This window comes from Cupressus sempervirens, chromosome 1, assembly GCF_028749045.1.
Source record: "Cupressus sempervirens isolate cs-2001-9-10 chromosome 1, ASM2874904v1, whole genome shotgun sequence".
NCBI classification, from domain to species: Eukaryota; Viridiplantae; Streptophyta; class Pinopsida; order Cupressales; family Cupressaceae; genus Cupressus; species Cupressus sempervirens.
Window position 1 is genome coordinate 565678412 of NC_143118.1, and position 16021 is coordinate 565694432.

At 36.6% G+C, this 16021-nt stretch overlaps 2 protein-coding genes across 3 annotated transcripts in view; one reads left to right on the plus strand and one right to left on the minus strand.

The window, feature by feature from the left end:
- Window positions 1–16021, minus strand: part of LOC149578686 (NADH dehydrogenase ubiquinone complex I, assembly factor-like protein (DUF185)) — a 240448-nt gene that overhangs the window by 111377 nt on the left and 113050 nt on the right. The window lies entirely within an intron of this gene.
- On the plus strand, window positions 8805–11294 carry LOC149578687 (uncharacterized). Its single transcript, XM_089831068.1, has 4 exons — window positions 8805–9028; window positions 9144–9845; window positions 9983–10388; window positions 10523–11294. The coding sequence occupies exons 2-4, from the start codon at window positions 9456–9458 to the stop codon at window positions 11101–11103; spliced, it is 1377 nt and encodes a 458-aa protein (XP_089687194.1). The 5' UTR covers window positions 8805–9028; window positions 9144–9455; the 3' UTR covers window positions 11104–11294.

Here is a 16021-nt window from a genome sequence, read left to right on the forward strand (position 1 = left end):
GATGCAAAATCAAATATACCATACCGCCAACCTGGAAAGAGCGAACAACTCTCTGCTGATCTGATCAACATACTATTTCTGATGATTCTAAGCGATCTAATAATTACCTTTAAGTCCTCATGAGGTCCTGATTATCCTATAATAATCACCCACACTCAACACCCTACTATTATTGAACAACAAATTCATGCAACTCGGATTATCATACCCATACAAGGCTTCGAAAGGAGTCATCTGAATAAATATACAGTGAGTGGAATTATAGCAATACTCACATAAATATATCCACTTCACCCAAGCTCATTGTTGTGCTAACACATAATTCTATAGATAGCCTTCCACCCACTTATTAACGATCTCAGTTTGGGCATCAATCTCAAAGTGGAATTAGTGCTCTAAGTCAACTTTGTTCTGCATAATCTAAACAACTCCTATCAAAAGTGACTCATAAAACGATTGTCTTGGTCCTTCACAATACTTAGGGGTAAACCATGTAGCCTAAAAATCACCAAGAAGAACAACTCAGTTGCCTATGCCACTAAAAATGTAGTGGTGGTAGGAAAGAAGATTCTATATTTGGTGAGGCAATCCACCACTACAAAATATGCAATCCCTACCTTGGGCTTTCCGAAAGCCCACAATGAAGTCTATAGATAAACACTCCCACTTCCTCTCAAGAATTGGAAGTAGTTGTAGTAAACTAGCTGGACAAGTATGCTCTTGTTTATTATGCTAACAAACAAAGCACTCTCTTACATACTGTTGTACATCTCACCTTAGGCCTTTTCATGTGAATCTCTTCCGAATATGTTTGTATGTCTTAAAGTACCTGGGAAGTTCACCTAACAGGGAATCATGAAAGGCTCACAACAAAATCTGAACACTCGATGTTGGAACCAATAAAATCCTCTCCTAGTAAAGGATCATCTCATTTACAAAAGTATGCATGTTGTCTTGTATAGTACTATTAACACTAGCAGATGCCCACTGATCCCTGTCATACTCAACAATAATCAAGCATCTCCATTTCTCAAATATCTCAGTCATGTCACATAAATGAGATCTCCGTGTGAATGCATTAGAAAGTACATTTTGTGTACCCTTGACATATGAGATGTCAAAAACATAAGACTAAAAAGCTTGATGACCCACTTTTCCTACCTCTGATTGAGATCCTATTGTCCAAGGAAATGCCTAAGGCTATTATGGTCAGTTCTGATGTAAAAGTTACTACCAAGATACTGTGTAAATTTGGCCAAAGCATGCATGATGGCAAACATTTCCTTGTCACAAACACTAAAAGCTCTCTCGGAACCCCTAAGCTTCCCGCTCTTAAAGGTAATCAATTCTAGGAAAGAACAACACCTATGACATCACCAGAGGCATCACAATGCAACTCAAAAGGCTTCGAGAAATCAAGCAATGCAAGAACCCAACAAGATGTCATAATCTATTTGAACTTCTTAAAGCACTCCTATGCCTGAGAGGTCCACTCAAATGCACCCTTACAAGTCAAATCAGTAAGAGGGGTTGCATGTCATAAGAATCCTCCAATAAATTTGTGGTAGAAAGCACACAAACCAATAAATACTCTAAGTTGTCTCAAGTTCTGTAGAGTAGGCCAATCATGCATAGCATGAACCTTAGCAGGATCTCTCTGAACTCCCTCTACACTGGTGATGTGATGAAGATAATGTAACCTTGATATACCCAAGGCACATTTGGACTCATTGGCATATAAGGAAGCCCAATCCAAAATATCTAGTATTGTATCCAAATGAGCTATATGATCATTCCACATCTTACTATACACAAGAATATCATCGAAGAAGACCAAAACAAATTTCCTCAACTAGCTATGGAAGACTCTATTCACGGTAGACTAGAATGTCGCGGGAGCATTAGTCAAACCAAAAGGCATGATTAAAAACTCTGTGTCCAGAGTGACATCTAAATGTTGTCTTCTCCACATCCTACTCCCCTACTCTAATCCGATGATACCCAAATCTCAAATCAATCTTCGAGAAGTAGAAAGCCCCATGTAGCTCATTCTATTAGCTCCTCAATGCATAATCAATGCACATTCTAAGTTTCATAATTTTTCTTCACCAAAACAACCATTGAAGCAAAAGGGGACTTACTCGACCTAATATGGCCCATAGCTAGCAACTTTGAAATAATCTTCACAATCTCATCTTTCATGCACTTAGTGTATCAGTACAAAGTAATCATGACAGCATTGGTGCCTTCTTCTAACTCAATGATGTGCTCAATGCCTTTATTAGATGGCCTACCAAGTGGTAGATCACTTGACACTTTAGAGTGCTTAATTCTAAGTTGTTGATTATCAGGGTGATAAGTTAGTTTCTCTGTCCCCTCAAGATTAGGTAACATCCTAGACTTTGTTGTCTACTCAACAACATCACGATCAATGAGACACTGCATATGTCTAAATGAAATCACCTTCAAATGTTGTTCCTATAGCCTTAAGGATATGAATCTTACCATCAATTACAAACCTTATTTCCATTTTCTTAAAGCTAAGTGTCTTTAATGGTATGTAACTGCTCATCCCAAGAACCACATCAATACCTCCCATATCAACAACATAAAAATCTGCCTTGAATTCATAATTATTTAGCTTCATGGGAAGCTTAGTAATCATGATGTTACAATGTTTAATTATCAGCCACCTTAACTCTAATACCCTCAAACTCTTCAGTCTGAATGCCTCTACTAGATACCAAATATGAATCACTAAAATTATGAGTGGCACTCGTACCCAATAATGCAATAACTCTCTACCTTGCTACGAGACATCGCAATCTAAAAGATCCTTCCTCATGCTATAAAGGTATACTACCTTAAGGTTGGAATCATCAACAACCTCTTCACTGTTAAGAGTCCCTTCATGATTCTCTTGTTCATGTTCAACCGGTTGCTCCAAAAAATCAGAACACTGTTCATCATCATATAACCACTCCATAATCTTATTTTTTCTTAAGGCTTCAAAGAGCAATCATGCTTTTTATCATATGGACCCCGGAAATAAAAATAGAATCTTTTCCTCCTCAAATCATTAAGTGTTTCTTGATCTAAAGGGGATTCCATAGGTCTCTTTGAATCAGAAGTTTCAGCTCCTCTGGGGCTGCTCTACTGTCCTAATTTGAAGTGGATGGTTTAGAAGAAAATCTATTCTATGGAGAAAACATTTCTAAATACCTTGCTTTTTTCATTGCTTTCTCCAAGGTAGGAGGATCATGGGAGTTAAACCAACCTCTAAGAGGCTCAGCTAATCCCTTACCAAAGAGCATCACACCATTCCTCTCAGAAATGTCATAAACCATCACTAAAATGCATTGAAACTCAGTAATGAAATCCTACAAAATACCAGTTTGTCTAAGTTGTGCTAGCTCACGGAAATCGGACTCAAGACCCCTCATATCAAACCTCTCAATCAATCGGTCCACAAAGTCCTAGTAGCAAGAAACCCAATCATGATGTAAGAATACTAACCCATGGTACCACTAGTCATGGGTTGCCCCATCTAAATGCAACACAATGAAGCAAATAGCGCTCACCTCAAACTTAAGATGCAATGAAAGATATGTGTTGAGCTTGTGTACCCAAGCTCTAGCTATCACTCTCGCACTCCCATCAAAGTATATCATAGTCAATTTGTTGGTTGCCTAACTCAATGCATTATTAACTGTCATTTGTCTCATATTAGGCTTGCCTATAGACTACTTGAGGTGAGTTAGCTCTTGGAAGTACCACTCGAGATCTTTTTGGTCAAACCTACTTATTAATCTTTGGGTGAATTCACTATAAGTTGTAAAAAAATTGTGTCTCAGGGAAAATTGACCATAATGCCACCATTTGTGGGCTGACCCTCTTAAATAAAGTATGGCGAACTTAATAGCACCTTCTTCAATCATAGGACTAAATGATAGATATGTGTCTAACTTTTGGACTCACGATTGATCAGTTTCCCGTCCTGATCCATTAAAACATGGTAATTTTACTTTATTTACTTTCTCCTGCAGGTCTTCATCCACATGATTTTTCTATTTATTTCCCATGACTGTGGTTTCGTAGTATTCTTTAAGGGGAATAAGTTGCTGAATATTTGGATCCAAGTTCGCATACATTTGTGCAATTTGTTACACACTATTTGTGGTTGTTTCTTCTTCTACAATAGGTTCTCCTCTTGGAATGAACAAAGGAAAGGTATCTCAAGGAACTGAACTTTGTGATGAGGCTCATTTTCGTCATGATTAGAATGACAATACCTCTGCGGGTTAGGTCTTTCACTTTGATTGTTGTTGTTCCTTAATTTTTGTACAGCTTTAAGTAGTATTTTATTAGAGCTTTCAAACTTTCATTAGTCCTTCCAAACCTCTCATCAATTTGTTTCATGAACTTTCTCAGCTCTTGGGCTAGTTCCTTTGCCATTATACTCTAGATGTGCTAACGTGTGAACTAATGAAATTTCCATAGGATGGCATGATAATGATCTAATACCACTGTAATGTCCCCACTACTGGGGATAGTATGTGTTCAGTAAAACCTGCAAAATAAATGTGAGAATCAAATGATAACAAGACTAAATATATTATTCTAACCTCTATCCTAATCCCAACCTTAAAGATATCTCTAGAACAAGTTTCCCAACCCTTAGTTTTTCGACTGTCTTCTCTAGAGTGCACCCCTTAAGGCTAACATATGCATATGTTAACATCATTAGAATATTGAGGCCATTTCTCATGTAGCCATTCGTGCAGGGTCACTCATCTCTCGCACTAGCACGATACCCATTCATACGAGAATCTCACTTCCTACACTAGCATTATGAGGTTTCATTTATTACTCATCTAGTCATTTGTACAGGGTTATGCTAATCTCTCGCACTGGCATAATAACCATTCATACGAAGATTGTAATAACCTATCGCATTCCATCTAGTCATTCATATAGAGATGATCTCAAACTCTACACTGGCACATAGCCATTAACATAGAGATGATCTGGATCTCCACATTGGCACTGTGGAAGTTGTAATTAATTAGATCTACAAGAATTTATATTGCTATCTTGATATCCACCCATTAATCCTTTATGGTTAAGAATATTAGATTATCAAATATAATTATTGAAGAATATTATCTTTACATCAACTTTTTATTATTGAAAAATATCATTCTTCTACATTTATATCTCTATATATGTTTGAAGTTTATTATTATTAAATAAATGATATGTATCTATTAACATATTGATAGTATAAGAAACATAAATAATATGCCTTGTTCAACCACGTACCTCCCTGTCAACACGGTGTCCAATGTATTGACTGCGTGGCATTTTGCTTTGGCACTTGGTGGGATCAAGTACCCAAGTCTTATCGGAGCCCCACTTTTCTTATGTCACTTGCATGAAGGCATTGACTAGTACAATATTGTCGCATGTCTCTAACGTGAAGTCCCACGACCTTATTCGATCTTTGCACTAAGTTCTTCCGCCAATGATAGGAAGGTAAAATTTATGAATATATTATGCTTCCCCTTATGTGGCATCCTCCCCACTCATTTATATAAGTGGGCCCAAGGGGATACGTCCCTTTGTGGGATTAAAATAAGAGGGACTTGATCCCCTTTAATTAATTATTCATTTCGATTTGTTTAAGTGTCTTATATTATATTGGATAATTGATTTAATTTGGATTAATATAGTTTATTTAATTTGGTATTTATTTATTTGACAAAGCATTATTATGGTTGCTCTAACACTTATAGTTATTTGATATTGATAATCATTAATTCATAACCATATACATTTCGGATTAATTAATTAATATGTTATATTAGGGACTCAAGTGTTGAGAATAATACATGTATATTTGAGGTATATATTGTATCATTCAGATGTCAACTTAGGCTCATGACACCAACTCAAAGTACAACTCCACCTAAAGAATGCATCGTTCTCTCAACAGCAAAAATGCCCAAACCTTGAACACAAAATATCAAAATGCCATAGAATGATTGGTCTTCTCGAGGTTTGCATTTATAATTAATGAAGCCAAGAAAGCTTCTTTCTTACACTAAATGGCTAGTGGCTTCATTCACACAATTTTCACTTTAATGAAACTTTTCTTTTGGTTGTGTATTCAAACTTTGAATATAATAACTCCATGTACCTTTTTTATAATTAAACTTAACTTAGGCTTATAAGTTAATTAATTGAGTAAAACTTAATTAATTTCATTATACTCCAAGCACAAGAAATTTTCATGGATTCATCCAGATGCAATAATAGCCTAACCAAAAGCATCTCCCAAATGCACTACTAAAAAATAAAATGAGCCTGACTAACTTGCTATAAATAGAAAGCAACCACCATAGACCCTCAAAACAAACTGTTAGCTCACAAGGGTCGCAATGATGAGCTAACATAACCGAGTTTCGCAAACCTGCTAAAAATGGGACAACACAACGACAATATATTATTTGCATTAAACTTCCCTTGTTTGATTGTATCATCCAAACATTGCTCTGTATCTATAAAGTTGAATAGATGCCACAAATATATATTTATCACTCGAAAGTATTTAAGTCCCTTAATTGTCTTCTTTCTCCAAGCTAAGAATGCCAAAAATAGTATTATCTCATAAAGTCTTCAAAGGTTGCGTGAGATTTTCACATCATTGCCCCAAAACTTTTGGGGACCCCCTTTTTCGAGCAAGCCTTTGCAATTTTATCAAATTTTTGGAATTTTTTGGTTGCCTTGGCAAGCTTTTTTTCAAAGTTGTCCAAAAGTTTTCGATTTGAAAATTTTACACCTTGGACACATTCGAGCCAGGAAGGAGAGATGTGATTTTTTTTTCATTTGGTGTTGACTTGATTTTCCAAAATATGTAATTTTATCCTTAGGCCAAACAAATTTCAAAAACAACATTTTTCTCGATGGGTAGAATGATATTCGGCAGGGTAAAATTGCAAATTTTTGGACTTAGACGGATTTTGAAAATTGGATATAATTGTATAGACTTGAGCATTTTCAAAATGAAATTTTTTAGATTTAATTGTTTTGGAAAATCTTAAATTTTTTGTGAAAAAGGAAATTTTGATATAGCGAAATTAAAATTGGAAAATCGATTTTGAATGCTAGAAAAATGATTTATTTTGGTTAAAAAAAATTAAATTGCATTGCAAAATTGAAAGTGGATTAAATTGCAAAATTTCATTAAATTGGTTGAAATATTGCCTAGAAGATTTTTAAATGTTGAAAGAAGTTGGTAAATTGGAATTGAAAATCGTTTTGGCTTGCCAAATTCAATTTTAATCATAGTTCCAAAAATCGCCATGAAATCGCCGAAATCGCCGAAATCGCGATAAGATTCATGGCTCCCGATTTTTTTGGAATCGGAAATCGCTGGTGGCGATTTTTTCGCATGAATCGCCAAAATCGGCGATTCATGGAAAAAATCGCCAGAATCGCCATCGGGTATCGCCAGAAATCGGCCGCGGCAGCAAGGATAGAAAGTTCAATTTTTAAAAAAAAACACATGTTTTATTTGCTTTCTAAGTTGACTTTCCTCTTTGTTATAACCCTAAAGAGCCTTCTATTTGCTTAGTATGAGTAGAAGAGAGGAAGAGTGAGAGAGAAGAAGAGAAAAGAGAATCCATAGGTTTCCAACCAGCAAGAAGGAAGAGCACCAAAGAGATCAGAAGTCCATTTGGGGAGGCCATAAATTGCATTGGGAGCATTAAGGAGTCAATATCAACACTCCTCAACTCATTTGCAAGAGGTAAGTGTTGGTTTTTTTTTTGCATGTTAGTGTAGTATGCATTTTTTGTTAAATTTTTTTAGTGTTCATTTGCAAATCTTGAATGTTTTTTATTTTTAGTTTTACTAAATTGCAAACTAGGGTTTGTTGTTTTGTAGTTTTTGTTTATTAGTTGCAAACTTTGATTTTTTACATGAATTTTTTTATTGCAGCAGCCCTTTGCTTTCATTTTCCAATTTCCACAATGGGTAAAAAAGATGAATGCTGGAAATATAATGAAGAGTTTCCTGGGAGAACCAGATATCAAACAAAATGTATATTTTGCAAAGAAAAAATAAATTCGGGAGGTATCTATAGATTGAAATACCACATTGCTGGCATACCTGGCCATGATGTCACAGTTTGCACTCAACAAACCGCTGAGGAAAAACACTCTTGTTTAGTGGCATTAGAAAAAATTGAACAAGACAAGTTGACTAAGAAAATGCAACTTGAAGGGTTAAGAGGTATTGGCTCCCGTGCTCCCACATCCGCAACCGCATCTACATCTGCAAGTGCATCTGCATCAGCTTCCGCATCCGTAGGTTGTGTTGGGGAGGGTTCTTCTAGGCCTCCTTTTCATCCTAGTGCTAGTGCCCATGTGAGTGTTAGTGGTAGTCGGTCTCATACTGAGACAGAGTCCAACACCAACCTATTGCGGCCTAGAGTGCGGAAAAGCAGAATGGATAGTTACTTTGTGCCCCGCACTACTCCTGGCTCCCAACCCACGCTTGAGGGCATGGGTTTGAACAAGGAGATTCATGATGCTGCCAGAAAAGAGATTTGCAAATTCTGGTACTTTTGCAACATTCCATTTATTGCAGCCAGGTAATTGATTCTTTTTTCTTTGTTATCTTCAAAGTTAAAGTTAAAAGTAAAAGTAAAACTTTAATTATATCTACTTGTTTTATGATTTTAGTTTTTGACATCTAAATTTCTAATCAATATCATTATCTATTTGTGACTGGACTCCTTATTGGCAGAACATGATAGATGCAGTTGCCATTTGTGGTCCGGGGTTTAAAGCCCCAACTGAGGCTGAGTTGAGTGGATACCTCCTAGAGGAAATGGTTGAGGATATGAGGCATGAGCTTGAGGACAACCGAAAGGAGTGGATCGAAAAGGGTTGCACCATCATGACTGATGGTTGGACAGATAGGAGGGGAAGAACACTCCTCAATTTTCTTGTATCCTGTGGAGGTGATTGATCATTCTACTTTCCTACATACATAATTTTGAATCGTGATTGACTATTTCAAATTTTGATTTGTTGATTGCTAATAGTAATTATAATTCGTTGTTTTGTTACTTGTAGGATATACCATGTTCCTCAAATCCATTGATGCTTCTGCTCATGTAAAAAACGCCACATACTTATGTGAGGTTATTGAGGAAGTTATAGCAGAGGTGGGGGAACAACATGTGGTGCAAGTGGTGACGGATAATGCAGCAAGTTATGTTGCTGCAGGTAAACTTTTAACTTTTTAAGTTTTGAAAATAAATTTATTTGAATTTTTAACTTTTTCTAATTCTAACTTAGAATTTCTAAGTTTCCTAAGTTCTAAGTTCTAACATGTTTGAAATTTGAATTTCTAATTATCTTAAAATTGTTGTAGGCAAACTTTTGATGGAGAGGCACCCCACCATATTTTGGTCCCCTTGTGCAGCACACTGCCTTGACCTCATGTTGGAGGAAATTGGCAAACTTGAGTGGGTCAAGTCATGTGTGGAAAGGGCAAAAAACATATGTAAGTTTATTTATAATCATTCATTTGTCCTTAGCACAATGAGGAAGTACACAGGAGACAAAGAGTTAGCTCGTCCAGGGATCACGAGGTTTGCCTCGAATTTCGTCACCTTGCAGTCCTTGTTGACATCAAGGGATGATTTGAGGAGCATGTTTGTTGGGCGGGAGTGGATTTCATCTTCCTATGCTACGACCACTGCAGGGATAGATGTGGTGGATTGCATATTTGATGATGATGGTTTTTGGAAACCTGCTAGAGAAATACTTAAGGTAATTTTATTGCAATTTAACATTTAATATTTTACAGTTTACTATGCTAATTGTTTAATGATTTAGTTTTACCTTATATTATTGAATTATTCTATGTTTAAGTTTTGACTCAAATTTTTGTTTTACTTTATATGTAGGCCACTGAGCCTCTTGTATCTCTCCTACGAACTGCTGATGGGGAGAAGCCCTCTATGGGCTACATATATGAGGGCATGGATAGGGCCAAGGAGGCCATTAAAGCTCAATATGCAGGAGTGCAGGAGAAGTATGCCCCTATTTGGGACATCATTGATAGGAGATGGCAGAATCAGCTCCACAGACCCATCCATGCAGCAGCTTACTTTTTGAATTCGGCATTTCGTTTCCGTCCTGACTTCAAGGCGGATGAGGAGGTTCTCACCGGATTATATACAGTGATCCAGAGGTTGAGTACTGATGAGGATAGCAGTGCTGCAGTTATTGAGCTTGATAAGTTCAATAATAAAGAAGGGCCACTTTTCTCTAGCAGGGTAGCCATAGATGCTCGGGAAACAATACAGCCAGGTAAAAATTAAATAATATATTCAATGTTCATGAATCTAGATTCTAAACTTAAAGTTGATTATGTAATTTTAGAGTTAACTTGTAATTTGTAATTTGTAAATGAGACTAATTATTTTTATTTTCCCTTATTTCAGATAGATGGTGGCAAATGTTTGGGGCCACAACCCCAAAACTTCAAAAAATTGCCATTCGTATTCTGAGTCAGCCAAGCAGCGCTTCTGGATGTGAGCGCAGTTGGTCCATGTTCGAGCACATCCACTCGAAGAGGAGAAACAGGTTGACAGTGCAGAGGTTGAATGATCTTGTCTTCGTTCATTACAACCTCCGTCTTAGGATCAGACAGATTTTGGGCACTGACTCCTCTCCGATCATTCTGGAGGAGATTGATCCAGAATCAGAGTGGCTCACAGAGGTTGTAGATCCAGTCTTCACTGAAGAAGACCGTGCGTGGATTGACCAGGTGGATATAGAGGCTGAGGCAGCTAGAGCACGTTCTTCAGGCATTGGTAGACGCACACGTGCACGCACAGACACAGGCCCTAGCGACATTCGTGAGCCCATCTTATATGCGGGAGATATGGCTCGACAGTCCTCTAGGACCTACATTAGACGCCTTGCTACTAGGCAGACTGGATACTCAGAGGCTGAGGCTGAGGCTGTAGCCGAGCTTGAGGATGATGTTGAGGATGATGATGACTATGAGCCTGAGGCTTGAGCTGGAGCCTTGTTTTTATATTTTGTTTACAGATATTGATACTGAATCATTGATAGACATATGTTTCAAAGTTTCAAACTTTCATGGATCTTCATCTTAGATTCTTACATAAATTTATGATTTGATGTCTTATGGATCATCTTACATACATTCTATGATTTAAATCATTATGATCATTTGATTTCTATTTACTTCAGCTAGCCTACAATTTACATTTTAGAATCTTAGATAACATAGTTACGTATGTGATGGATTTTATGTTTCATGTTTATGTATGTTAAGTTTTAACTTCTATTTGATGATGTTATAGTGTGCTTAAGTTATATTCAATAAAGGGTGCATGAAATAAGTTTTAAATTGTTAAAATCTTTAAATTTAACGGGTTTTTTCAAATTTGCCGATTCATCGCTGATTCATTGCCGATTCATTGCCGATTCACGATTTGATTCGACCTTGCCGATTCCGATCCGATTCCGATTCACGTTTCTTTGATTTTAATGATATTTTAATTGCTAAAACATTTTTTAAATGAAAATTTTGACATCTCCTAGGCTTTCCTTGTTTTATTTTGCAGTTTTAGATCAAAATTGGCAATTAAATGGACTAATTTCACTTTGAGCTAAGTAATTTTAGCATGGTATTTAAATCTGGGCCATTAATAAAGGGCTAATTTAATTTTGCTTTCCTCCAAGGCAAGTTGGCTAGATTGAAGGGATAAAGAAATTTTGGTATAAGAGGGGCTCCCCCCTCTCTTATCTCCTCATTCCATCTTCCTCCTCCTCATGTGTTGAGCGATTTTCTCTAGAACAGCAGATTGCAGATTTAAGCAATTTTTTTTGGGCAGATTTTTCTTTGGTTGGTGGCATTTTTCTTCTTCCATCTTGGGCGAATTTCTCCCTTAGACAATTTTTTGAGGTCAGATATGAATTTTTCTTACTTGGACAATTTTGTAAGGTCTAATTTTCTTTCCAAAGGCTGTGATTTCAATTTCCAGATTTGGGCGATTTTGCTTAGTGAAGAGGCCATGTGATCCAAGGTCTGATTTTTTGGCAAATATGTGGGCGATTTCAATGAGACAAAATTCTGATTTTTACTAGGGCATCATTATTTGCAAGGAGGCTTGAAGTTCCAAGATCTGATTCGAATTTAAAAAGGGCCCACTTATTGGTAAAGACAAAATGAAGGTAAAATTCTATTCATTTTAGAGGTGAAGATTGGTTTAAAGGCGGATTCCACTCCTTGTTCTTGCTTGGTTCGTTTCCCTTATATTCTTCTTGCATTCATCATCCACCACTTCATCATTCCATTGATAGGTTGAAGTTTGGAGAGATAAGTGTAGATTTCATGATAGGACACTTGGCGAGGCAGAAATAAGCTAGACCACCCTAGGTTGAAGTTGGGAGATATAAGTGGTCCATCCTAAGGTAACAAAGAGGCAGAAATAAGTGGTAGTCTCACCCCTAGGTTGAAGGTTGGAGATTGATAAGTATAGAGATTCCATCGATAGAAAGAAGGTTGGAGATTGATAAGTGTGGTCCATATCATTTAGAACGAAGGGGCAGAATTAAGTGTTTATGATGGTAGATGTTAGTGCAAGCAAGAACCCAAAGGGAACAAATACCAAAAAAGAAAAAGAAGACATGATGCCTAAGACCATCTTTTTCTCGGAAGTGAGGCGAATAAGTGATACCAATATCGGTACAGTGAACATGATAAAGTTAAAAGACAGATTGAAGGAAGGGCAATCCCCCATGGCAAAGAAAATCTATAAAAGCGGAATTGTACACGTGGTGGCCTTCCCTCCTACCTTGACTTGTCCAGAATTGGTAATGGAGTGTGCATCCTAGTTTGATATTGTTACCAAGTCCATCATTTTTTATGAAGGAAAGAGAGTGTTAGCCAACATTGGCGGACAAGTGGTCAAAGAAGCATTTAATATCCCCCAGTACAAAGGCATGACAGTGGTAATGATGGATCAAGCGGCCAAGTCATTCTAGGATAATCAAGAGGCTTTCTTCATTCGCCTAAAGCAAAATGGTTACACGAAGGCAAAAAGGGAGTTACCAAATCATCAAGGCTCACCGTGTCAGATTTCAAATCAGAATACGACGATCTCATTGTGCTTCTCAGCTGGATCGTGGGCTTAGCTCAAGGTATGCAATTCGAAAACTGGATGTATTATTTTATTGATGAAATTGAAAATGGAAAGAGGAGATTTGATTAGGCTAGGATTATAAGCAAGCATTTAAAGATGCAACTTAGGACAGTGCAAAATCAAAAGCAATTCTATATGGGGTCCTACCTCTTTTATTTGATTTAGAGGCAGTGAAAATTGAATAGTGAATTTCAAGGAAGAGCAAATTCGGAGGAAATGATTTGAAAATATTTGAGGTTAGAGACCAAAGGGATAATTCAAATGGACAAGAGGAGAACGTCAATGAGACAGAATTTGGAACAAGATTGGATGAGTTGGGGAAGGTTGCCATCAAGAAGAAATATTTGGCCACCCTTGCCTCCCTCAATGCCTTTATTAGATACACGAAAGAATATGAGAAGGATCATGAGAAAAACTGTAAGCAGCGAGCAATATGATGAATTCAGCTGAGCTCAAGATGAAACATACACTCTACCCTCCCATGAAGGAAGTCAACAACATGCTAGCCAAGTTCATCACTTTGGCTAAAAGGATAAAAGAAAGGGGTAGAACTATATTAGAAGATCATTTAATGTAAGCCCAAGTGGCAAATTCTCCTTCTTCTTGGGTAGGATAGGTGTCTAATTCTGATTGGCTACCACTTTGGTGCCTTCTCATTGGTTGCCAATTTTTATTTTTTTTCATTGGTCCATTGATGAGGTGGCATCTTCTCATTGGTCGATGGGGTGGCAACCCTAATTAGGGTTTCTAAGATCCAATCTGGATTGTTGGTTTTGCCTCTTAATCTATACCATCGGTTGTAATTTTGGCCTCTATATAAGGCCATTTGCTCTCATTTGTAAAGGGTCGGAGAAAATTGTTACTAAGATAATACCTAAATTGCCTCTCTTTATCATTGATGTGACTTGCATGGTGATTAAGAACATTTGGTGTTATTGCATGGTTTCTACTTCCAATAGTTAAAATTAGATTTCCTTTGAAGTTGTTAAAGTAAATTTTATTTTAAGGAAATTGCTAAGAGTAAGAAGTAGATGGATAGTTGCATGGTGATATTAGTGGATGTTTGATAGGGATTTATAAACTAGGCCACTAGCATCCTAGTGGCTTGTTAGGAAGCCTTGCGTGATATTCTAGTCACTTTCCCTTGAATCATTGCATCTATGGAGGTAAAGCCACTGGTTAGCTTTCATTAGATTCGATCCCCATCTATTTGGTAATCTTTCCATTCATAGGAGTAGGAGTAGAATAGCATCTAGTTTGGTAATTGGAGTTTTGAAGAAGAAAGTTAGGAAGGCATAAGTCATTTGCATACACCCTCCATCATTGCCACCATCAACATCATCTGACACTCATACAATATCATCAGCACCACACCAGAAGTCCAAGTTATCCTTGAATGACCAACATAAGGCTGCCTACGTGATTACCAGCAAATCACATCGATAACTAAGTTAGTATCCATAGGTGTAAGGAACATTGGAGTTGTTCTCATGTCTTCATGAGTATTAACTTTTCAAGAGAGAAATTGAGTGTTTGATATCCCATATCAAGTGTTCAATTGCTATATGTTATATAGTAGTAAAAAAATGACATCAACAAAAGGTACCACAAGGAATCAATAAACTTACAGTACTAGTAGAAATATTTATGCAATATACACTATACAAATTAATTTTGCCCTTTTGGTAAATTTAACACTTTTTTTATTGTGCATATAATAATAATAATCCCAAAATAATATTTAGAATAAAATATTCAAATTGATACACATTTTGCAAATAACTTATTTTCTGCAAATGTGTCTTTGGATGAAGACTTCACAAATCTGCATAATCTCGAGCAGGCACAATGTAAAATATATGATTTAATATTTCCAACTGCAATTTAGGGTAGATGATCTCACCTCTAAAACTAAAAATGTTGACCTACCTTTACCATCTAGCTTTTGGCAAAAAAAGAAAATATTCCAAAACATCTAATCATCAACTACAATGCCCAGCCACCTGCTTACAAAGAACTCCAAGAAATACGTAGAAGATTATATTAGGTCGTTCATAAATTTCATTAATAAAGTGACTTCATATTATTTTATTATTTTTCTCTTTATTCTATAATCAAAATCAAATTAGTTAATTAAAGTCATCCTTATTAAATTAAAATTGATTACATCCCTTTTGATCATAAAGATGGTTACAAAGATACTTCTGATATTGTAGTCATCTTTATTATCTGATAATTTATACAATGAGTAACATGATATGAAAACAAGTACAAAATCAAAATGACAAGATGTATTGAAAGAGGCCTCTAATCATCCCTCGAGAGGTCAGAAAACTCCTCACCATTGGGACTGCTGGATTTGGAAAGGTCAAGATTCACCAAAGGATTGCCAACCAGCCCTACATCTAAAGCATCCCCATCCTCATCAATTTGTGATGGTTCCTCTAGCTCTACATTACATCATGTTGTTGGGCTCTCCTTGTACACAAGAGTCCCACAGTCAGTAATACATATGGCACTATGTACAGCCACTAGCTTATCTACTCTCCTAGGGGTAACTTTGTTCCTCTTAGGAAAGTGGATGAAGCAATAAGTAGACCAATTCTTCTCAGAAGTTGAAGAACTATAAACCTACAACAGAAATGAATAGTTAGTATGGTAATTTTTTATTTCAGTCCATGACAAGTCCACAAAATCAGATCCTCATGTTCCATAGTTCTTATGTCCACCTTTCTCACGGCCTTATAACCCCTAAGAGTAGAA